Genomic DNA, 25608 nt, shown 5'->3' on the forward strand with positions numbered 1-25608 from the left:
ATTTAAGGCAGGTTACATAAAATAAGCAGGGAATTAAGTGCAAAATGTGGTGCTGGGCTGGGAAAAATCCTCGTGAGCAGAGTCTTTGACTGCAGTGCATGCCCATCCAGATTATTGCACTAGAATACCGGCACTCTGTCCTAACTCTTTCAGCAGAGCAGGGCATTGCTTCCCTAATGTGGAGGATCTTACACAGGCACTCCATCAAGAGGAGCATTTTAACTTAAGACCTATGGCTCTTTCTAATGCTTATTCTTTTCATTATTTTAATTCTATTGCCAAAGAAAAACAGCACCCAGTGCAAACTCTAGACACTGACATTTTCTTTAACGAAGACACACAAAATAAATAACTGCATTTTATTTTCAGAACACCGTACCTGGTCCATGGCAAAGTGACTTAAATTCTCCACCATGCGCATAGAAACCCACTAGACTCTTCTCCTTTGACCCCACCTCTCCAGTCTCCTCCTTTATAATGAGCTGGGGGGTGGGGAGGGAGGGGCGACTTTGCATCACAGTTAAATTCTGGCTATTAAAACTACAAAATGATTGAAAACTTGTTAACAGTAACTTGTACTAGGAACTGTTTTCTCATCTGTAATAAAGGAGTGGGTGTCAGATAAGTGAGTGGTTGATAGGCAGTTCTAACAATCTTTTTTTAAATAAGCCTCTAAAGATGCTTGGTGACAGCTGCTTCCTTGGAGATGAGTCTAAGAAGCCTGAGGAGACCTTAAATAAATTTTAAAACTTGCTTTGCTTTTGTACAGCAGAAGTGTATCTATCCTAAACTGCAGGCAGCCTGACAATTAAAATATAATCCAAACCAATCAAACTCTACCTTCTAACAGAACAAATATTAAGAATTATTTAGAATCTACAAATAAATTCTTTTGATATTTCAGTACCATACTCTGTGTCATTGAACATCAGATTTGCTAAGCATCTCATTCAGCTGCCTGCACTGTTCGTGTGTCTCTTAGCTGTATGCAGTAATTCTCATGTTTTTGTTCTGGACTTGATGGAACCCTGACAGTTAAATCTTGCATATGTTTTTCTAAGGCAGGGGTGGATCTTTGTTTTGCATCTGGTTAGGTAAAATCTTCCTAGTGATGCAGGATTACTGGTTTTCTTCTGGGAAGGTTTTATTCCCTTGTGCTGCCTGTGCTTACTGGATTTTGCATTAATGTCCCAATTTTTGCAACATGGCTGCCATTTTTTTGTTTGACACTATACCAATATACATGCACAAAATTGATAAGTGCATAAGTGTTGTTTGCTTGTACAAATTGTTTGTATCAAAATTATCTTAAATTAGTTCCTTGTGCTGTGAACTCTACTTCCATCATGCTATAGGGGATTACACTGCATGTGTGGGTAGTGAACCAGTTAGAAGCGCCATAAAGCTATGGCGTAGAGAGGATGTGGAGTAAGGGATTTTGACTAATACCCTAGTTCTCGAAGAATATCCAAGGATTCCTTATGGATTTTAGGAAGCCACAGGGTTGGAGAGCACCGCTCCATACCTGCTGTGGTTGATGGAAATTAGTAAGTGTAGCTTTGCAGAAAACACCACATGTTGGGGAATGTACAGTTTCCTTGCCCTTGTGTGGTTATTTCCCTTAAGAAGACATGCTCTGCCTCAGTTTAGGCCCTTGTGAGCCTTGATTTTTATCTCCTTTAAAGGGATATCTACTGCTTCCTAACATGTCAAGCCTCCATGCTTGTCTCACTTCATTCACAAGCTACGTAATTTGCATTAAAACCAACAATAAATACTCTTCCTCCCAACACACATGTTCTACTCTCTCCTGTCACATGCCCTCAAATTTCAGAACCGCTTTAAATAAGCTGAGGTCTGGGGATTTCGTGTGTGGGTCTTGTACCCTTTCCTCCCTACCACTGAGTAAGCTTAAGAGAAGTGAGGGAAAGTAGGCCAGGCTGGGTCCAAGGACCAGGGAAATAACAGCAGAGGTTACCAGATGAGGGAAGCTGAGGAATTTAGACCCTACAGCTTGGCACACAATACCTTCACCTGAGCACCTTTATATATTACTCTCTGTATCACTTGGAGGGTAGCGGAGAACAAGTTAAAGGAGGAAAACTGCAAGCTTTGACAAGTCCCTACATTTAAAACAAAGATCTAATCAGTAGCTCTGTTTCTACCTTCCATCCCTTACACTGTCTGCAATTCTAATAGAGGAAAGAGGAAACACACAATGTTTGCGATCGGGTAATATCCAACTGAAGAAGAGGTGAGATCATATTAATAGGTATAATTCCTAGGCAGTTGAGATGGGGCTCAAATGTTTCACATACTCAAGCTGCAGCAATTATCCAAGTCACTTTACAAGCTATACCATGCACTGCTTGTAAAACTGTTTAGGTATCTGACAAACCAGCCACTAAATACTCATATTTGAAGTGTCAATGCTGGGAATTGAGTGGTGAATGATGCCACTTTTGGAAACAGGAATATGAAAGAAAGAGAGTTGTTTCCAATACTAGCAGTTTACAATTACATTGTCTGAGTCCTTATACGTTTCTTGATTGAAGCTATTTTAACTTGCGTTTGGATGATCGTGTTCCATTTGGTTTTAATTTTGTGGCCTTTGCGATGCTTTGGTGTTCAGCAAGGGATTAAGTCATGCCTGTCTGTCATCTCTGGGTGCCTTAAATGTTTTGCTGCTGTGGTTCACAGCTCTGACACCAACAGCCAGTATACAAGCATGCATGTCACATGTTGGCCTCCCTCCCCAGTTACTCTTTTGCAGGGGGACCGCGAGGATCCTTTTAGCTCTGTCTGCAGTGTTCAGCCCCTCTTCCTATAGCACCAACAAAACCTTATCAAGTTTTCTGCTCCTTTACAGAGAGTACACAGCAGTTTAGCTAGGGTTGATAAACCGTCTGCTTCAATCAAAGCACTGAGTTGGTAAAATTAAATATGCTTATTACAAAAGGACATAGGTTTAAGTGATACCACATATAAAAGAATAAGGATACATGATACAAAAATAAAAGTATGCTTAAGACTTTGAATAGTTGAGTTTTAAAGAAGGTTCTCTCACCAGTCCTTCAGCCAGGCTCCAACACACAGAGCTCCAAGTGCTTGGTTTCTTTGACTCCTTAGCTGAGGATAATTTAGGGGTTCACTCACCCTCTCTTTGTAGCCCAGGCACCCTTTGAAATGTGGTGGTCTGAAATGTATCCCCAGATCAAGTTCCTTTTCCCTCCTGGGTGCTGATGCCATGCTAGTTTGTGTTTTTTACAATACAAATGATCTTCCTGTAATCTCAGATACAACTGCCTAGCCCACTGTCTTTGGGTCACACCAGGCTTGAGGTAGTTGCCCCTTTCCTTTGTCTGTAAGAACCTGTTAATCAACTTCCCCTGACATGCCTGGTTTAGACACATTTTAGTCACATTTCCAACACATCTGTATAATTCTTTGTCCGTTAACCATACGTTAATCATGCAAGAATGTTAGTGAGCTATTAGTTTTTTAATGATCTAATACATGCTACTTTCTGGATAAACATAATGACAGCAGTTTGTGCGGGACAGTGAGTGTCAGATCTGACAAGCGCTGACACAGTAGTGAACCATCAGTAGGCCTCTCTGTCACACTTACTCACAGGAGTAATTCTCTTTTTTTTTCAGATCTTGTCACATGTCTATGTGTGACTACTATTGTTATGCAAGAATACATTTGCTGAATTGTGGAAGCCAGATGCATCCCTGGTGTAACTACCTACTTCAATTTACTAGTTTTAAAATGCATTGTACGTAACTGGAGCCACAACAACTTGTGGTCATTAGATGAATGTGACTTAAGTGTTGCATTATTAGTCTCAAAGGCAAAGAAAAATTGGTTGAAATCCTGGCTCTACTCAGTGTATGGGTGTAGATAATTCAGATATACTAAATGTTTAAGTATCAATATCTTTAGATTCCTTAATTGTTGTTCTCTAGTTTTCTTCAGATTCTTCCTCACTGCTAGTAGATTCTTCTCCAAATAAGTCTCGATCAGTAAAATTCAGTGACTTTGGCACTCTATTTTTTTCAAGATGATAAGAGCAGGGCTGTCACTCATACCCACAAGAATTGTCTTCCTATCCAGAGCTACTGTTAGGCAGGAGATCTTGCTGTCAGGTGTAAAGACAGACATAACTGAACAGTCGTCCAAGTCCCACAGACTTACTTCACCTAAAAGAAATAAAGATGTCACACCACTGTACGTAATTTGTCCTAATTAAAACAAATGCTTTGTTTCTGGCTTGGCAGATATTGGTGGCTTCAAAACAAGCAGTTTTGATATTTGCATCGTGACTCTTGCTAGACGGCTGACTTCCTTAAGACTCTTACCTGAATATAGAATTCCATTATGGCGAGGACTCGAACCCCCAGATGGCACGGTTCGTTGTCTGACCGGAGAGAGACGGGCAACACCAGCAAGGTCCGAACACAAAGCTCTTTATTGAAGAGTGCACACAACAATAGAGAGCAGCCCGTCTCCAAACAGAACCAGCAGCTTCTAAGTAAAACTAATAGGTTTTTATAGATTTATTCATAAAGCAGCCCACCCCTCCCCTATGTTAGTTAAAATCCTCTCTCTCTATTATGCATGCACTTCTACCCCCTTATTGTAGATAACTTTTAGCAAATTGCAATGCTTCACTAACTTTCTTATCGGTATGGATGACAACCAGGAGACGAGGAGTTAAGAACAGACATAACACAAGAACAGGGAGTGGAAAACAGTGCCTCCTATCTCAACAAACTGTTCCTAGAACATTTGGTGCAAGAATGCAGGCCTCCCATTTTTTCTTACTCCCTGCAACTTAAACAAGTATTCTTTTATTCTATCTATCTCGTTCAGGAACTTTCCCAGCAACCTTTATTGGCCTGACTTTGGTCTGGTTGGCATAACTGCTTCATATTTAATTTCTCACCTAACAATTAGAACTAGACAGAAACTGACCATTCTGATTTGCAAAACTTCTACGTAACAAAACCAAAACCTTGGGAAATTTTTCACAAAACTCAGTGGTCAAAACATCAGATTTTAAATTAAAATGGTCATGTTTCTGAACTTTCCAACCCTGGACTTGTCACCTGGATTGGCTGAAACTGATGTCTTCTCAAAACCTTTTGGTTTTGACAAAATTACTTCTATTTAAAAAAAAATTAGGTCAAATTTTGTGCTTCATCTTAAATTCCACCTCTTCCTTCCTAGGAAGGGCAATTCCATAAGGTCCTAGTCAGAGATACAAGTTTGCCTGTGAGCCCCCAGTAAATATTTTCAAATTGAGCTGCAAATACCTGGGGTGTGCTGTCCTATTCATAACAATAGTGATAGCTGAACCATTACTCCCAAATGAGGCAGAGCCTTTGAACAGCAGGTTCAGATCAGGTTTCTCTCTTTACTCCCTATCTTCTGCATCAGAGGTTGAGGGAGGGGGAGGAGAAATATAGTTACAACAACCTCCTCCTGTGATCCTATAGCCCAGACTGTTACTATTTACATTAGCTGGTAGCAGAAGGCTGTGCTTTTTCCAGAGTAGGGGATGGATTGCTGGGTTGGGGTTAGTTGAGAGGGAGCCCAGTGTGGCTCTCAGCTGCCCAAGAGTGGGAAGTTCCTGTCTTGTTGCCTCAAGAAGAGGGGATTGGCACCATGTGCACAGACCACCCCACTTCCACCTGGGAGCTGGGAAAAGTTTCTGCTTCATCTCCCCGTGGGGGAGATGTAAAATGGGTTACTAGAGCCACATGCTGGGTTCAGGGGCTTACAAGGACCCTGCTCCCGTCTTACCAGTCAGATCTCTAGTAATCTCACTCGCGTTACAAGAAGTTTTTGGCTTTAATACCACTAAAACAAATACAATTAAGAGATACAGTAAAGTCTCTTTTCATATTTATCATTCAGTCTTGATAGTACTTTTTAGAACAAGATGGAGAATAGAATTGTAGAAGGTTTAACTGCGGAATAGTAAGTTTCACAAACCTGCAAGTAGTACTGCTTTTGCCCCTCCTTCTAACATATGCAGTTTGCTGTTTATAGTGAGTTGAAGACTTTCATAACCTGGAATAATCTTGTGTTTATGGTGAAATGTATCCCAAACTTTAATCCTAGGAACAGTCAACCAAAAAATATACTTGGTCAATTTTGTAAGAAAAGCCACTCATGAAATACAAGTGACAGTTTTCCAGTGACCTGTTATGAGGTGGGGAACACTTGCAGCTCCTGTTGAAGTCAGTTTGAAATCAACAAGAGGAGTAACCTGTATTTGATAACTGAACTGTGCTGCTTTACTCTTATCAAAATGGGTTGTGGGGCATCTCTGAAAATTGGAAAACTGAAATTTTGATTTGGGGGGGGGGGTCTGAACTTCAGAGATCCCAAAATTTAGATAACTGGGATTTCTCTGTATCTACAGAGAACTGTTCATGATTGTTTTACCTTTAAGATTGTAATGAGAAATAGAAAATCTGAGAAATTCACAGTCCATTCAGGACCTACTGTAAACAGATTAAATTTGGACACATTTGGTTTAATTTATTCCTTCCAATTGTTACCCACATGAAAGAGCAACTACATTTAGTTAGGGTTGACTGTATAAAAATGGCTGATTAAATGTCAAGTATTTTCAGGCTTTCCCCTGTAGTAACTAAATCACTCAACTCTTGCATTGCAAATGTAATGACTTCTGGGAGATCATTGGTAAAGAACCTTATAACAAATCTATGGTAAAACTGGATTTAGTGATTGTCATATTGTTGAATTCTGGGACAGAACTGAGATCCCTCTGCTCTGAATGCTTCAGCTAAAAGAATCTATATTAGCAGTCATGGCTCCAAATCATATGGCTCATAAGTGTTTCTGTCCAGCAAAGGGAAGGGGTACCCAGGCACACCACTAGCTTATTACAGAAATAAGGAATTTAAAAATACCTTTTCAAACCTTCTGCCTTACTATAAATGTGCTACAGACTTTTGAAGCTTGCTTAGAAGATGAAATCTGATGCTTCAAAAGCAACACTTCAAGTGTTTCCATTTCTCTGGAGATGAATTCAGAAGTGTTCTATTGCATACCTGTGGCTGTTGTCATGGAAACAATACCAGCTCAGGGGATTCAGGTCAGACAAAAGTCTCTTTATTAAATGATTCTAAAAACTATCGGCCCTGTTGTTAATGATCTGTCATTTGTGCTTGTTGGCATGAGCTACAGGGACAGTAGTGAGAATACTTGTAGATTTCAAAAGTTCTGCTCCTCAAAGAGCAAGAGAGTATTTGAACTACTGCTTTATTAATGCTCACTTTAAAAGGTTACTGAAATTTGTAGTGTTCATTAAACTGAAAACTTTTCCTAATCTAAGTCTGTCCATTCAACAAAAACAAGGGAACCTACTGAACGTAGATAGTTTACTGAGGATGGGATCTCTAGGATGCCCCTTCCTGGCAAAGTTCTGGGTAATGCAGGATAACAAGACTGACGTTTTCAGATACGTCCTCTATGTAGTAACTTCTACAGTAAAGTATTGATTGAAGGGTGAAACTACTGTTTGTATAACAATAGGACCTAGAGGCCCCAACTAAGATCAGGTTCCCATTGTTCTGGCAATATATAAACATATGGTAAGAGACAGTCTCTGTCCCTAATATCTTACAACCTAAACAGACCAGTAGTGGCCAGTGTCTCAGTAGCGACAGAGCCCCAGACCCAGGTCTCCCGTGACCAGGCCACCTCTAACTGAACGAATCACAGATTCTGAAATGGAATCTTTGTGTCTGTCAATTTCTTCTTTACTAGATTTCCTCAAACTATTCTTCCTAGAGACTGATGGCACTGTTATGTTTCCTACTTTCTTTTCTGATATAAACACAACTAGCTTCTTCTGATAACTTCAACTCTTTCCCCATATTACTGCACAGACTTTGTTTCCTTCTTTTTCCTTGCTCTAGTGCCTTCATTAGTTACATCACTGAGTGCTCTATTTGTTGTTCAACATAGAAGGTTAAGACTGAACTGTAACTGAGTGTAAATTAATTATATTTTGTCACAATTAGCTATTATTAGATATTAATATCTATAGTATATTTTGTCCAATAGCTATACTATAGATTAATATCTACTTTTATTTAACAGCTAGCTTTATATTTAAACATTAATTTTAAAAATCCTCCACAAATAATCTTGGCCTGGATCCCCAAAGGGACTTTGGCATTGCTGTGCCTAACCTTTTAGGCACCTGGAACAACACTGTGATCAACAAGGCTGGAGTTAGGCACCGAGGCTACCTATACAATGAGTGGGAAGAGAGAGTCACCTCAAAATGCAATCAGCAAAAGCCAGCACCCTACTTTAGGCAACTCCCTAACCAATGGGGTATGCTAATGACAGAGGTGTGTGCTAATCCTGGCCCCTCTTGGAGACAGGAACCTATCTCTGCTTAGTGATCCACAAATGGGAACCTGTCTCCTTAAGTGCTGTCAAGGTTCCTTCCCCACTCTGAACTCTAGGGTACAGATGTGGGGACCTGCATGAAAACCTCCTAAACTTATTTTTACCAGCTTAGGTTAAAACTTCCCTAAGGTACAAACTATTTTCCTTTTTCCCTTGGACTTTCACTGCCACCACCAAGCGTCTAACAAATATAGACCTGAGAAAGAGCCCGCTTAGACACGTCTTCCCCCAAAAAAATCCTCCCCAAACCCAACACCCCCTTTCCTGGGGAAGGCTTGATAAAAATCCTCACAATTTGCATAGGTGAACACAGACCCAAACCCTTGGATCTTAAGAACAATAAAAAAGCAATCAGGTTCTTAAAAGAAGAATTTTAATAGAAGAAAAAGTAAAAGAATCACCTCTGTAAAATCAGGATGGTAAATACCTTACAGGTAATTAGATTCAAAACAGAGAATCCCTCTAGGTAAAACCTTAAGTTACAAAAAGACACAAAAACAGGAATATCCATTCCATTCAGCACAGCTTATTTTCTCAGCCATTTAAACAAACAGAATCTAACGCATATCTAGCTAGATTACTTACTAAGTTCTAAGACTCCATTCCTTTTCTGTTCCCGGCAAAAGCATCACACAGACAGAGAGCGCCTTTGTTTCTCCCCTCCTCCAGCTTTTGAAAGTATCTTGTCTCCTCATTGGTCATTTTGGGTCAGGTGCCAGCGAGGTTATCTTAGCTTCTTAACCCTTTACAGGTGAAAAGGGTTTTTCCTCTGGTCAGAGGGATTTTAAAGGTGTTTACCCTTCCCTTTTATATTTATGACAGGTGCCTACAGCATTTGTTGCAGAAATGAGTTAGGTGTGTCTGCCTTGCTCCATGCAAAATGGCCAGAGGAGGAAGGTAACTTTTAGCCCTGTAGATATGGGAGACCCAGGTTCAATTCCTTCCTCCTCAGGCAGAAGGGGAGAGAAGGTTTGAACAGGGGTCTCCTAGTGCCCTAACCACTGAGAGATGGGCTAATCTGAGGTGGGGGCTCCCCCAGAGAACATAACAATGATGCTGTAGTGCAATGGTTAGGACACCCACCTGGGAGGTGCACACAGGGTTGCCAACCCTCCAGGACTTAAAGATTAATCTTTAATTAAAGAGTGTGTCAAGTGATGAAACCTCCAGGAATATGTCCAACCAAAACTGGCAACCCTAGGTGGAAGACCCCAGGGTCTGGTCTCCCTGCGCCAATCACTCTTTCAATTTTTATCCACAGTGGAACAGCTTCCACAGGAGAGAGTGAGGGAGCCCCACATTAGAATGTCCCATAACTCAGTGGTCAGAGCACTCTCCTGAGAGGTGGGAGACCCTTGCTCCCCTGCTGCCTGAGAGGGGAATTGAACCTGGTTCTACCACATTCCAAGTGAGTGCCCTAACAATTGGGCTAAAAGCTATAAAGGGGATAGCATCACCTCCTGCTTCAGCCAGATTCTCAATGGGACCTAATCTGGTAGGTGGCCTCTGAGCATGCCAACGGGATCCAGCCCTACATGCGACATAGGTGGCTGAATGCATATTCTTCTCCTCTTCCCTGCACCTTCAATCTGGTTTGTGAATCGCTCTGGGGCTTACGTGGGAGATAGGCCCCCAGATACCTAGAATGGGGCAACAGTGCACATGCCCAAAGGCAGAAACATTGGCACCTAGGGAACTTTTTGCTATGCCAAGTGAGTTTAGATGCCCACAGGATTTCACAATGGCCTGTAGGATCAGGCTGCTGGATTCTGAACAGCTGGAACCCATTGCCAGTGAACTAGAGGTCTCCTTATTTTATTCCTATTTTCTTGTTACTGTTTCAAGCAGTGATGAACAGGAAGCAATTGAAGTGCTCACTACTGCTCTTTCCCAACAAAGATTTTCACCAGACCGTGCATTTTAGCTGAGTGTACCACTACTATAAACAAATCCAGAGCCTTTTGGATAGCAGAGCTCGCCACTGAAATACTGCCTGCCAAATAAGCTTTTGGTTTGTGTGTTATGTTGAGACAAAAATACAAGCACTGGTTTTAATTTTAAATTTTTAAAAAACTAGAGCTAGAACTATTTGGTGCCCCGGGGGGGTGGGGGAGCAAAGTTGTTTGCATATAGTAAAGCAGAATTCCCTTAACTGGGCACTGTGATAAACAAGAAGTGAGATGGGGGCACTGATGCTTTCCTCAACAATGCATTTCACTTACTCTAAACAATCAAATGGCGCACTTTGCTCTATCTAAAAATCTATCCAATGTAGCTTACTCCTCCTTAAAATTTTGGCATTCGCCAGAGAATAATATAAATGGAGTTTTGTTCTCAGTGGGTTTTTTTTGTGATTGTGGTCATGAATATTTGCACAGGAAGCTTGATTTGATCAGTTATGCTTATTCAATCAAGCAGAAACATGCCCTTTTACTGCTGTCTAATCCAACCAGCTTGAATATTGAATCATCACAATGCACACTTTGTTTATGGAAACTTGTGAACATCATAGAATGTGTTACTATTTATGTGCCCAATTCTATTATAAAAATAACTATCTGCATCAAGCCACTACTTTAACCACTGAAAGGTTTCTGACATTAGTCTTATCACAAGGTACCGCTAAGCCTTGAGCATTGCTAACGAAACAAATGTAGGAATTCTGAAATTGGAAGAATGCTGTTTGTACGACCAAAGAAACAAACAAACAAATCACACGACATATTAACTCTTCTCACTTGCTTATTACACAGTGATGATCTCTATCAAGAATGCCAACATAATATTCAGGCTCTGGAAATGTTAGAGAGCTATAATTTATTATTTTTTTAAAAGACCAGATAGTCTCCTTGGAGAAGTCATTCCATTTACTTTGAAGTAATTAGCAGATTAGCCCATTGAAATCTTACACTAATGGCTAAAGTAAAGTGGTTTTAAAATATTGCGGTTTAACATCATTCCTGTCATTTTTATAGTATTCTAAGACTAGTAAGGTGAAAACATTGATTCGCAAGTCAAATTTAAGTGTACTAATATTTCAAGATTAGCAAGGAAATTTATAATGGCAGATTGTGAGACCAGTATCTACCATGGAACCACATTAAACAGACATAATAATTGATGCATGTGAGAATGGACTTCACTCCAGAACTAAATCAGCATCCTGCGTGCTGGTTGTTTGTGATTAGATTAAATTAAATCTGAAATGTCTTAAAAATGTTCATGATAATTAATTAGAATATTATAGTATTGCCAACTCTTGCAATTTTATCACGGGACTTGAAATATTTGGTGGTTTTCTTACAACCCCAGCTATTGGAACTGAGTGAATAGGAAAGAATCTCAGTTTTCGTTTAAAAAATAAAATAAAAATCGAGCTCCTGTGATTGCAGAGAAAAATTTAAAAGCATGAGCTGAGTGTGGCCCAAGAGTTCAAAAACCAGAAGGCAAATAAAAAGAGAGCCATTTATTTTTAAAAAATCATGACTTTGTGGAGCCTGACTTCTGATTTTTTTTTATTTTCATTTTTTTGAAATGCCTTGGCGTGGCAATAGTACCGTTGTCAGCATCTTTCCTTGGCGAGGGGGTTGTGATTTCCAGTGCACGATGCCAGCCTCACCAGCATTATCCATGCCTTTGTAACCTTCACATTGGATTACTGCAGTGGGGTTACAATGGAAGACCACTGAAAGTTTTAGGTAGTATAAAATGCAGCTGGCTATGTAGCTGTGTTTCACAGACGTAGAATACTACATCTTTATTGCAGAGAACAGAGTAGTTTCTTATTAGTTTCCAGCTGCAATTCAAAGCATTGGCTGCCTGATTTTTTTTTAATAATTTGGGGTGCTGTATGTCTTTGAGACAGACTTTCTCTGTGGTGTAGCCCCAACAGTTAAGCTCAGCGGGGACACTTGACTATGCCTAGAATTCAGCAGGGTGTTCTCAGTGAAGACTGCTAAGTACTGGAAATTGCTTGGTCCAACAGCACCAGAATTTGATGCTGCAGGCTCACTGTGAGGCTTATATAATAAGCTTTTTCGGGAGGGAAGTGAGGATGTTGAAGAAGCAGAGGATTGTGGGATGGGGAGCCATTTTAATGTCATTCTTTACATTTTGTTAATGATCGGTTACTATTGCTCTATATCTTTTTGTTCTTTGAAGACACATTTTTGGATGCGGGCCTAGAGATGTAATCGGCATAACTATACAAGAACACTTTTTTGAAGGGAGCTATTTACAAACAATGCAAATGGGACTTGTTTCAGGCGTTAAGTTTTTAATCATTAGAAATGTTGATTTGTAGTCACTAGGTATTAGAGGCTATAGGAGCGAAATGACATTTAAAAACCCTTTCTATTTCTACAGTCAGTTCAACAAGACTATTGAGATGCCCTATTGCAAATAGCAAAAATCACTTTTTGTGTTTTTTCAGTTTGTGGTGTCCTACTCCAGGATAATGAGAATGAAGAAATGGGTTTGCTTTGGGGTCTGCACACCAGCTTCTATTGCAGCAGATCCTTGTAGGGAGAGGGCCTCCAGTAGCAGAGTCTGCCCAGCAGGGAGCTGTGGTAGTGAAAAATATCTTTAGTTTCCTCTGGTACAGGAGAGTGGCAGGGGCCATCACAGCCATGCAAAGTAGGCAGTATTGGGTGTCAGGGGATCATTGCAAGCAGCTAGGCCAACAGTCTGATTCAGCACATCTCTGTTGAACCATCTGGCTCATTGGGATCCCACCAACCTGACAGATTTGATCAGTGGAACCTTAAAGAGTGGGTGAGGCACTATCTGCCCTCCTCTAATAGAGAACTTCCCCTAGGTGAGTGGCCCTGGCTAGTGTTAGGTGCACAGTGTACCTCCATTCTCTGTATAGAGGCTGAATCTGACTCAGCAAAGCCATCTGAGTCTGTGTGTTGGTTGTGTCACTAAAGACTTTCTATTTTTTAATTAGAGAGGAATGATCATCTCTCCCAGCTGGGGATACTTGCAACTAAGTCCTATCTGAATCTTTTGGGACTGGTAGATATTATTCATTTCAGCCAGATAGAAAGGAAGCACGGATCTGATGAAACAGTGTGAAAAAGATAGACAATGCTAACATAGTTTTCGGTTCACAATGTGTGACCCATGATGATGGAACACCACAGAGCATACCATAATTCTTAAGAGGACACCCAACTCACAATGAATGGGAAACATCTCATGACTCTCCTACTTAGCAGATCTGTATAGTGTGAGTAGAGGATTTGCTGAACATTTGAGCAGGACTTCCCTGTAATTTTTCATTCTGAAGTAACAGTAATCTGTTATTTGGTCACATTTTCTCACAGGCATCTCTTATTATACAAGAAACCCAGGCATCAAACACACAACACTGTTTTGACTTTTGTGTGTAGGAGAAAGTGGTATGCAAGAGACATTTTGTTTGAAAGGAGACTTCAAAGTACTTATTCTAGCCATGCAGTCATTGTGTCAGTTTACCAGTCCATGCACAAAATCTATTCACTTATCCTTTGCTCTCCAGTAGGTGGCTTGATCAGCATCAGCCCAAATAATCAGGGAGTTGTATCCGATTTCCCCGTGCCATTCTCCTGCACTGAGCAGATCTTGGCACAGGGGAGAATGTGGGCTAATATCTCGACAATGCACTATAGGTATAAAGAGGCATTACTATGTTCAGGAGTTTCCTTTACCTGTTTTCCATCATGACCCCAAAAATAATTTGACTGGCATCATCTGTAATGGCCACACAACACACACTTGGCTCATTTTTTAATCACTTCTTAACCTACAAATTTAGAAAAACATACACTTTTAGTATCTGCCACATATTGCCACTCATTTCATTTGTCTTAAGTCTTATGTTTCTAATGTGTATTTGAGAGAATCGGGTATGAAAAAATACCAAACATTCCATTTTACATGGTTTAATAATATTTCTGCTCATAGAAAGATCTGATGTGCATTAAGATATTAAGCAGCTTTTTAGAGTAAACCTAAATGCTGTTCTACAGACCTTAACTGTTAAAACAAGATCTCATAGACTAGTTCATATTATCTTTTTCAGCAAGTTTCACGTTTTCTTTTGTTTGCATACTGTTCATGAAGAGGTTGGCAAAACTGATTGTATGTTTTTAGAAATATTTTGGGAATATCTTGAGCAAATAATTTGTGCTCTGCAGATCATTCATGAGCAGTTAGATGTGACTATTTAGAATCTGCACTGTTTTGATTGTAAAAGCACTTTTTTAGCAGCCACTTTCTCGCATGAAACTGCATTTAAAGTTGCAAAAAACAAGGTTACCTTCCTAGTTTCTAAGTTCCACAATGTTATGTAAGTGATTTTCTCATCATCACTGTAGCTGGAAAGCACCAGGTGGCTTCCAGTATAGGTCAAGGCAGCATTCTGTAAGAAAAGCATGGATGTTGTACTTTCAAGAGTGTGGAGATGGGACAGGGTTTACAAACTGAACACAGAAAGGTGGTGTGCATAGTATGAACACACTATTACCTAGGAGAAGACCTCTGCCAGTCACAAGTTTAAGTACTCATCTGCATTCAGATTTATTTCATTTCTTTTCTCTCTCTTTTTAACTTGTTCAGATTTAACCAAACAAAATTTTATGAAACACACAAACTTCCAGAAAAAATCATCTTTCTGTTTCTTTAGAAATAATTCTTAGTGCATTTTGAACCCAAAAGCAATTAGTAGTATTGGTGTTGGTCAAAAAAGAATGGACTCTGGAAGCTGAGTGACTCTAATGACTTGCAGTTGAGTTCTGTAGCTTAAACATAAACCTTTGCATATGGCTGCACCTATGGACTTATCTCAATGATCACCTTCTCTGAAGAAAAGATGCCAGTCAACCTCTCTGTTGGCTCAGTGCTATAATGACAGAATACTATTAACATACTTGGGGAGGATGGGTATCATAAGCCAGACTGGGAAATTCTTAAAAACTAAAACCATTAACCGTACACAGGAAATGTGTTATGTACACAGAGTCTAAAAAGGCTGATAACAACCTGGCTATTTATACAGACTTTAAAGAAAGAAATTCAGACTGCAGTACTCCAGAACTGCAATCGTTTTGCTACAAGTTAAAAATTTGTTTTTGGACCCACAAAAGGAGAAAAAAAATGGCTTCCATTTAAATAAATTAATTATCCTTACATTTTAACCCTTAGCAACTAGTGACACCCCACTGCCCATGCAAAATCGAGTTTTTGCTTAGTCATGAACATTATTATATTCTCCCCTGAAAACACCTATTTCAAGCTCTTCTTGAGAAGCAGATCATGATGGAACCAATGGAGTGAACATAACATAGAAGGTGCATACAAGAAAAATGAAAATGCAAAGCAATACAAAGGCATTTGTTGAAATGTTTGTGGTGACATATAACCCGCTCATGAGTATTACAGAATGCATGTCAGTAGCCAGAACCAAATTTTGGTGGTGAAGAAAAATTATGTTGTAAATATAGTATTGTATTGTCATAACTCTTCAGCATATCAAATGATGAAATCATTTGTGCTGCACCCTGGGATGCCATTTTTTATTAATTTGCATGAGGACAAAATTGATTATTTGTATACTAGTCCCTACGGTGTATAAGACACCATGCAGCCTTTTGAAAACACAATCCCAGCCCAAAGAGTTTAAAGTTCTAGGTCCCAATTCTACAAATACTTACCTAGCCTCAACGGAACAATTCATGTGCATACACTTACCTATGCATATGTTTAGCAGATTGCGGTCTACAGTGTAGACTCTCAGCTCTCCTGGAAGGGTAATTGTGAGGCTTAATTAATGCACACTTGTAAAGTGCTTTGAGAACCTCAGATGAAAGGCATTATATAAGTGCAAAGTATTAACATTACAATAGAAAATATAATGTACTTATGATGTTATTCCTCACCTTTTCATCTCCACTGAGCAGGTACTGATCAATAGCATTGTACTTCTCATTAGCAAGTTGCTGTAGCTTCTCCAGCTCCTGTTTTACCTCATTCTCCAGCCTCCTTTTCTTTGCAGTTTTACTTTCATTACGTCTTTCCCAGGGCATCTGAATTACTAAAATAACAGGATTGATGGGAGGAACAGGGCTAGGGCTTCTATGGGAGACATCTTATTAAAACAAAAGGTAAGTCTGCTGTCTGTTTGCTGTATTACTGAAGCAAAATCCCACACAGGGAAAGCAGCACAACTCAGAAATATGGAGTCACTATAGCCTTAAGGCTTCTATCTAATTTAGTCTATGCTCATCACTATGGTAATTTAAGTAGGTTTTAGCAATTTGGGTCTTAAGTAATTGCCATGAACTAGTCACAGTGGATTCAAGATTACACTTCTACATTCACTTACAAGTCAAAACAGAAACATTTGGATTTTTTGATTACTCATCTCTCCGCCTGAAAAATCTTTTGGTCAGGGAGAAACTGCTTTGAGAGGTGCAGGTAGCTGTGATGTAATATCTTTTATGGGACCAACTTCTGGTGGTGAGAGAGACATAAGCTGAAGAAGAGTTCTATGTAAGCTCAAAAGTGTGTCTCTCTCACCACCAGAAGTTGGTCCCATAAAAGATATTACCTCACCCATCTTTTCTTTGAGATGTGCAGGCATTTTAAAATTATTTTTTCTAGCTGAATGACATCTAGGTAGCCAAGGAAACACCATGCTACTCTAGCAACAGATCACTTAGACATCCTTGGTGTCATTTCCAGGAACCCAACTATGAACCATGTGATGACTGCGATGGGCCACCTTGAGTAGTTTTCATCAATATCGACTTTAGGGCTTCCTAGTGAAGCTGTTGGAGATGCTGTCTGACTTAGTAACCACGTTCACAAATCTCATTGTGTTGGGATAGATCAACATCCACCCAGACAATGTTGGATTCCATCACACACTCTATCTGAGCTCTCTAACTTAGGCTTCTCAGAGGCACTCTCCAAATTTACCCACACATCAGTAATCCAGCAGGTTAATTTTGCCTGAACAGAGCCTTCAAATTTCAAATTAATTTATCTCAAGTTGGAGTGAATAATAGGCTCCAGTTCTTATTTACTGATGCTGCCTAGGAAGATCTCCATTTAGGAGCATTATAGATCCATGCATTATAACTAGGGCTGTCGATTTAATTGCAGTTAACTCATGTGATTAACTCAAAACAATTAATCGCGGTTAATCACAGTTTTAATTGCACTGTTAAACAGTAGAATACCAAATAAATTTATTAAATATTTTTGGACGTTTTTCTACATTTTCAAGTAGATTGATCTCAGTTACAACACAGAATACAAAATGTACAGTATTTTTCAATTCACCTCATACAAGTATTGTAGTGCAATCTGTTTATCGTGAAAATGCAACTTACAAATGTAGATTTTTTTTGTTACATAACTGTACTCAAAAACAAAACAATGTAAAACTTTAGAGCTAACAAGTCCACTGAGTCCTACTTCTTGCTCAGCCAATCGCTAAGAAAAACAAGTTTGTTTACATTTACGGGAGATATGCTGCCTGCTTCTTTTTTTACAATGTCACCTGAAAGTGAGAACAGGTGTTCACATGGCACTTTTGTAGCCAGGATTGCAAGGTATTTACACACCAGATATGTTATACATTCGTATGCCCCTTCACGTTTCAGCCACCATTCCAGAGGACATGCTTCCATGCTGATGATACCCATTATATATATATATATATATATATATATATATATATATATATATAATAATTTGAGAGTGAACTCCTTGGGTGCGAATTGTATGTCTCTTCTGTTTTACCTGCATTCTACCATATATTTAATGGTTTTGCAGTCTCAGATGATGATCCAGCACATGTTGTTCATTTTAAAAACACTTTCACTGCAGATTTGACAAAATGCAAAGAAGGTACTAATGTGAGATTTCTAAAGATAGCTACAGCACTCGACCCAAGGTTTAAGAATCTGAAGTACCTTCCAAAATCTGAGAGGGATGAGGTGTGGAACATGCTTTCAGAAGTCTTAAAAGAGCAATACTCTGATGCAGAAACTATAGAATCCAATCCACCAAAAAAGAAAATCAACCTTCTGCTGGTGGCATCTGACTCAGACGATGAATGTGAACATGCATCAGGTCACACTGCTTTGGATCATTATCAAGCAGAGCTTGTCATCAGCATGCACGCATGTCCTCTGGAATGGTGGTTGAAGCATGAAGGGACATATGAATCTTTAGCACATCTGGCACGTAAATATCTTGTGATGCCAGCTACAACAGTGCCATGAGAACACCAGTTCTCACTTTTCAGGTGACATTGCAAATAAGAAGAAGTGGGCAGCATTATCTCCAGCAAATATAAACAAACTCATTTGTCTGAGTGATTGGCTGGATAAGAAGTAGGACTCAGTAGACTTGTTGGCTGTAAAGTTTTACATTGTTTTGTTTTTGAGTGCAGTTATTTTTTGTACATGATTCTACATTTGTAAGTTAAACTTCCATAATAAAGAGATTATGCTACAGTACTTGTATTAGGTGAATTGAAAAACACTTTCTTTTGTTTTTTACAGTGTAAATATTTGTAATAAAAAATACAGTGAGCACTGTACAGTGTGTGTGTTGTAATTGAAATCAATATGTTTGAAAATGTAGAAAACATCAAAAAATATTTAAATTAATAGTATTCTATTATTATTATTTAACAGTGCGATTAATCGCACAATTAATCACGATCAATTTTTTTAATCGCTTGACAGCCCTAATTATAACACTATTGGTGAAAAATCCCTGAGGAAAATATCTTTATGTATAGAAATAAATTTTACATTGCCATTTAAAGTCTGGAGTTTGCTCCAATATAATAATAGTAAATCACATCACAAATATTACATTCAAATAACATTAAGAGCTACACGATAGCATTAAGGGATAGTTATACATTGTGGGCTGTGCTAAGCCACTCTGTCCACCAGGGAACGTTGATCAGCATTGTGTCTAGAGCTCCTGGGGACAGTCACCACTGCACCAATCTGGAAGAAAAGACAGTGTGCACTCCCTTCTGTGGAAAGAAAAGGAGTACTTGTGGCACCTTAGAGACTAACCAATTTATTAGAGCATAAGCTTTCGTGAGCTACAGTCTGGTGCAGAAATGGGGGGTAGCTACTGCTGCTTCTCCTCATCTTGCCTTTGACAGCTAATGGTACTGGTTCTTGTGATCAGGGGAACACAAGGACTGCAAGTGCAGCCAGTCCTTGCCTGTGTGCAGAAGCTCTTTGCTCCTTCTCCACCATGTGCTTTTAGGGTGTGGCTATACCGCAATTAGACACCTGCGGCTGAGCCACCTGGCAGGGTCCTAGAGCCCAGGCTCCAGCCCAAGCATGAACATCTACGTTGCAATTAAACAGCCCCTCAGCCCAAGCCCTGTGAGCCCAGAACAGCTGGCATGGGCCAGCCACAGGTTTTTAATTGCACCATAGACATACCTTAGGCAGGGGATAGTCACAGCCTGGCCCTACGGGTATTAGCCAAACCAAGAAATTTGCATTGGAAGGTTATGACTTTATCTGAATAATCCAAATTTCAGTGACAAATGTGTGACTCTAACCCTCTAGACAATGGTCATTTCAATTGTAACTCCACAGCCTTAAGTTAAAATAAGGCATTTGTAACCTGTTGTTCCCTTCCCTCTTTTCCTTTTGGATAGAATATCCTTGTACAGGGTCCTGGTGTCCTTAGACAGGAGATGGCCAAGCAGAATGGGTTGCGGGGGAGCCTGGTCTTTGTACTCTGCCTTTATCCGATCCTTTACAAATCCAGTTTCCATGTTCCAAATGACAAAATGGTCTCTGAAAAGATCAGAATATGCTTTTACCTCACATGATCCAGCAGGAACTGAGCTTAGCAGAACAGTTCTCGCAGGCCTCACAAAACTAGAAGGGCCTGAATCAGCCAAACAGGCACAGGGAAGTGTAAGTTGTACTTCTCTGTCCCCCCCAAACCCCGAGGACCCTGGTACTACAATAGGAATTTACCTCAAGAGGGGTGTTGCCTTTCATTTGGGGCTCCATAGCAGCCCTGCTGGTGAGGCTGGTGAGGAAATGTGTGGATTCAACCTCCAGGTGCCCTAACACCCCCCAACTCCATTCTTTGGCCTGCAGTCATCCCCTCTGCTCCCCCAACACAAAAGAGGTTATGATCACTTTCTGTCCCTTCAATCTACTCCCCTGCAGATTACCTGCCTCAGGGTCCCTCTGTCAGTGTTTACATTGGCCAAGATATACAATTCTCCTTAAGGAATCTTTTCAAATGATGTTAGCTGGCATCACAAAGATGGGGGACAATCCTGTTCAAGCTGAGGTCAATGGGAATTTTGTCACTGAGTTTTATGGAACCAAATTTTCACCTCAGATGCAGTGTATATGCAAAGAATTGCTCCTGGTCAGTTTTCAGCTTTACTTTGAGGCACATTCCACTAGACTTTCACTCCCCCCCTCTCCCCCAATCAATGTTGGCCCTATAATTTTCTGGGGAAGCAACTTTAGCCAGTTTTGATGCGTTCTAAGTAGTAAAATAAAGCAGTTGCAGACTGAGAGGACAGAAACCTCCAAGCTCCCTGGATTCTTTCCAGCTACCATAGGGGATGGGTCTTTATACAGAATACATTTTGAATTTGTAAGATCAGCAAGGCAGGAAGTTTTCCAGCTTTGGGGTTTTTTTTAAACAACTGGAAAAAGACAGCGAAATCAACAGGGCCAAATTCTGCCATCTGTTAAACCCTGCAGTCTCACTGATGTTAATGAGACAGTACAGGTTTCATTGAGGACAGCAACAAGTATGTCTAGGATATCAATGAGTCCAAGCTTCTAGTGATTTTTAAGGAGATGTGTATTAATGCCTTATGCCAGCGGTTTTCAAACTTTAGTAACCCGAGGACCCCCATTTTGATTTAAAATTCTGCCGCAGACTCCCAAGAGCTCTGCTCAGACCCAGGCCCTGTCCCCACTCCACTACTTCCCACAAAGCCCCCACCCCAGCAATAACTCTTCCTGCCCTCGCTCCACCCCTACCCCTCCTCTTCCTCGCCTCTTTCCGCCCCTTCCCCCAAGCGCCCCAGTCCCCCCTGCTCCCCCTCCCTCCCAGCGCCTCCTGCACTCTGGGGAACAGCTGTTCCACGGCATGCAGGAGACACTGGGAGGGAGGAGTTGATCAGTGGGGCTGGTGGCCCTGGACATGATTTTGCCCTATCGCCTAAGTGTGCCTTGTCCCTGCTCCTCCCTCTCCATCTCAGCGCCTCCTGCATACAGGGGAACAGCTGTTCTGCAGGGTGCAGGAGGTGCTGGGAGGAAGAGGGAGGAGTTGATCAGTGGGGCCCTGGACCCCCGTCCGCGGAACCCAGTTTGAGAAACACTGCCCTATGCTAATGAGAATTTTTAATAATAGCATCTTACAAAAAAAGCGAGAGAGTTGACTGAACTATGAAACCCACAATCCTGGTATTAATGTGTAGTTAACTGAACAGAACATGAACTATGGTTTTGTTATTTTATATGTAGCAGTTTAGAGCTTTGTGTATTATCTGTTCAGTAATAGAAATAAACTCTTACCTATTCTCGGAGAGGCCGAATAACAGACCTCCCTCAAGAATCTTGTACTCATTATTTTGGCAAGAAATAATGTAGAGGCCTGTCTTTTTCTTTATATACTTCTTTTTCAGAAGGTCATAAGTTAGCAGAGTCTGGAAAATCAAAAAAGAAACTACGTTGTCTACGTTGTATGATGAAGAATATATGTAAATATGTTCTTGTGCATGTTAGCATCAGGTTTAATACAAATAACTGAAAGATGTGCATGTGTACTTACACAAACACATTGTGATGGGCTTCCTGCCCCGCACTGGGCTCTAAGGGGTTAATTGAGTCCTAGGGAGGCTGTGCAGGAGGCAGCCAACCAGAGAAGAGCTGAGGGGAGCAGCCAATCAGGCCCCTATAAGAAGAGCTTTAGGGCAGAACAGCTTCAGTCACTCCCCGCAGCTTGAGGAGGACTGGCTGCTTTGCAGGCTGAAGGCAGTAAGTACTGTGACAGAGCAGTGCTACAGGCAGCAGGAATCTGTAGGCTGAGGCAAGGGCAAAGAGGATGCTGGTGCTGAAGAGAAGTGGCCCGGGGAAATCTACTGAGGAGTTGGAGGGGGTGCCTCAAGCAGTGGCCTTCTACAGGGTCCCTGAGCTGGGACCTGGAGTAGTGGGCAGGCCTGGATTTTCCCCCAACCCCTTGCCACTGGGGAAGTGGCTAGATAGTTGACTGCAGTTGCCACTGAGAGAAGTGACTGGACAGGGATTGCAGAGATGCCCCCCAGAAAGGGGGAACACAGAGTGTGGCATAATTGGAGGGCTGTGTCACTGAAGAGGACACCGTGGTCCTTGGAGAGAGGTGGGTCCAGGAGCAGAAGAGGTGATGGGTGGAGCACGACCAGAGCAGGATGCACTGGCTGCTAGAGTTATATTCCCGTATTTGCTGGAGGAGGCGTTGGAGTGGTGAGTGAACCCTGTTCACATGTTGTTCTTTCTGAATAAATCTGCATTTAGTACCTGGAAAAATTGGTCTTGAAGCCTCTGTAAAGGAGGCCATCCCTCTGTTGGTAAGGACAAAGAGTTTCATGTCTCTAACCAGCACAATGTCTGTGTTCTCCACCAGTCCTCTCTCCACTGTTACAGTGTTGCCTTTGCACTTTGATTTCACTATGTTCCACACTGTAATGACTCAAGAACTTAGACTTCTGCATACAACATACCTTTAAAACAACATTAAAACATTAAAAATAAATGTGTGGTTCATAAACCTCAACCTACAGAGCCTTCAACCATTCAACCTAGCAGATATTCAGCAGGGCATTCCTGGCCCCACTGAACTCAAGTGGGACTTTTGGCATTGTCTTCAGTGGGACCCAGGATCTCACCCTAGAAGATGCTTTGATTACAGGTTTTGAAATATTTCATCTTTTCTTCTTCCCCTGTTTTTGGTGCATTACTCAGTGCAACTTGGTTTGCACAGAGTTGTGGCTCATTATGTTGCTTCATGTGATCTTGCATGATGAGCTGTGACATAAATAACAGTAATTTAGAATGGTTGGCAGTCTTTGCACACAAAGCCTGTATAGGGACCAAATGAGAATTCAGGTGGAGATCTGGGCAGTCAATGAAAATGTAAGTAATTGCAATATTCAGTCTCTTTTGGTGGACTAGTTAGGAGAACATAAAAAAATGAGATCAGTTAGTAGTTCCACTTTTGGTAGAGACAATATTAAACAGGAATCCTAAAAGAGCTCTCCTTTGTACATAAAGGGGACCCTCCCCGCCCGTCCAGACTGCCGGTTCTGGGGTTGATCCTGCATTCTTTCTGGAGAGAAGATATTAAAGGCTGGAAGATTTGTTAAAGAGACTTCGGGTTACAACCTTCTTAAATAAAGAGAGTTTACTGTACTGCTTATGAAAGAAACTGGATTCAGCCTCAGAGAATCAAGTTCTCTGTTTACTCACAGAACAGCGATCGCATGGATGGCAGGAGTGAAAGCTCCACACTGCTCTGCCAGTATGTTCCAGACCTGAACTGGAGGCATCACCTCTAGAGGGAAGAAGATAGTTTTCATGCCCACAATTTATCTAAGTGTCACTAACAGTGGGAACTAGATTGGGACCAGCAATTTATTTCACTTAGGGCACAAACCAGTTGTCAGATGAGAATATACAGTAACCGATTTGGACTGACAAGCCTATTATGAGAACAAAAAGTTATGCTACCTAAAGTTATTGTGAGCTCAAGGCACATTTGTGGAAGTCTTCAGTGAGAAAACAGTTGTGTATTGACTGACATGCTTTTTTTCATTAAAAACCTGAGGATGCTCAGCAAGGTACAAATATAAATTATACTGCCCCAAGCAGTGTATGATCTAAATCAGACAATGCAACTCGGACACAAATGATACATAGGTTCAACCTCAAAGTAGCACAAAGATGTTGAGGGCATAGAGAGGGGTGGAATCTCTTTTTAAAATGCTTTACCAGTGGCTTGCCAAATCTAGCACCCTACTTTAAATGCTGCCTGATCTAAAACAGCAAAGAGTGCTTTAAATCAAAGAACTGTCTTATTTGCACTTGCCTGGGATAGTTTTGCATAGTCACAATCTCCTGAATTCCATTTGTTTTGTTTTCTTTCCTTTGTTTGCAGTAGCAGTCAAAGATTGGTCATTGATCTTGGAAGCCAAGTTCCATGATCGAAGGTAGTTCTCTCCATTGCAAAATGCTAAGCAATAGCGAAGGTCAGAGCAAACGCCTACACATTTAAGATTAAATTGAAAAAAAATGTTTGTAGCTTGGGAATAAATTATGATGTAGGTTATATAGGGTGTCAGCTGCGGTATACATGGGGCTAATCTTGAAGGCCACTTAGATGGTCTAGCTGAATTTAGTTGCCCACATTTTAGTGAAAACTGGTCAAATACAACATATTACACCTTGTTCTGCTCTGCACTGGCTGTCAGTTCATCTTCTAGGTGAAATGCAAGGTGCTGATTACCATTTATAAAGTCCTAAATGTTTTGTGCCATGGATACTTAGGAAACTAGCGCTCTCTCTCTCTCTCTCTCTGCCTGCTTATCATGACAACTGAGCTCAGAAGGAATACTTTGACTTTCTGTCTCTATGGTAAGGTTGATGGGATTTGGGGACTAGACATTCTTGGTAAAAGGCCCTGGCCCTTGACTCTGATCCCATCAAATGTATGTTGGAACCCCATGCTGGCCTCATATACAACAAAAATTGACATTTATCCTTTTTGTTCACTCTACTAACTGAGGGCCCTGACATATTATATTGGCTGCTGTCTCTTGTCTTTCAGGGAAGCTAATGTGAGCAGGAGACAGACAGCTGTTTTAATGTCAGATTGTAAACACTCTAGTTAAGAAAACTCAAAACTAGATCTTCATTAACAATAATTTTACTGGCAAAGTGGAAGCTATAGCAAGCCTGAATTTAGTACAAAATAAATGCACACAATTTGAAATTCTGAGTTTGGATTTGGGATTGTGTTAGAACATTTTCGAGACCAACGGCCAGTCATTCAATTTGCATCTCATTCTAAATTTCCACCAAGTTTGGGAGTGTTCCA

General features: G+C 40.7%; 1 protein-coding gene across 1 annotated transcript in view; it reads right to left on the reverse strand.

The window, feature by feature from the left end:
- Positions 1-254: 254 nt before the first annotated feature.
- Positions 255-25608, reverse strand: part of LOC140910979 (uncharacterized) — a 64864-nt gene continuing 39510 nt past the window's right edge. Inside the window, exons 11-17 of the mRNA XM_073343189.1 lie at positions 22053-22183; positions 20119-20294; positions 16383-16537; positions 14765-14866; positions 14154-14248; positions 6004-6128; positions 255-4543 (exon numbers count right to left, since the gene is read on the reverse strand). Coding sequence (XP_073199290.1) covers positions 14237-14248; positions 14765-14866; positions 16383-16537; positions 20119-20294; positions 22053-22183 — 576 coding nt within the window. The 3' untranslated portion in view covers positions 255-4543; positions 6004-6128; positions 14154-14236. The remainder of the gene's footprint in view (positions 4544-6003; positions 6129-14153; positions 14249-14764; positions 14867-16382; positions 16538-20118; positions 20295-22052; positions 22184-25608) is intronic.

This window comes from Lepidochelys kempii, chromosome 4 (genome assembly GCF_965140265.1).
Source record: "Lepidochelys kempii isolate rLepKem1 chromosome 4, rLepKem1.hap2, whole genome shotgun sequence".
In the NCBI taxonomy this organism is placed as follows: domain Eukaryota; kingdom Metazoa; phylum Chordata; order Testudines; family Cheloniidae; genus Lepidochelys; species Lepidochelys kempii.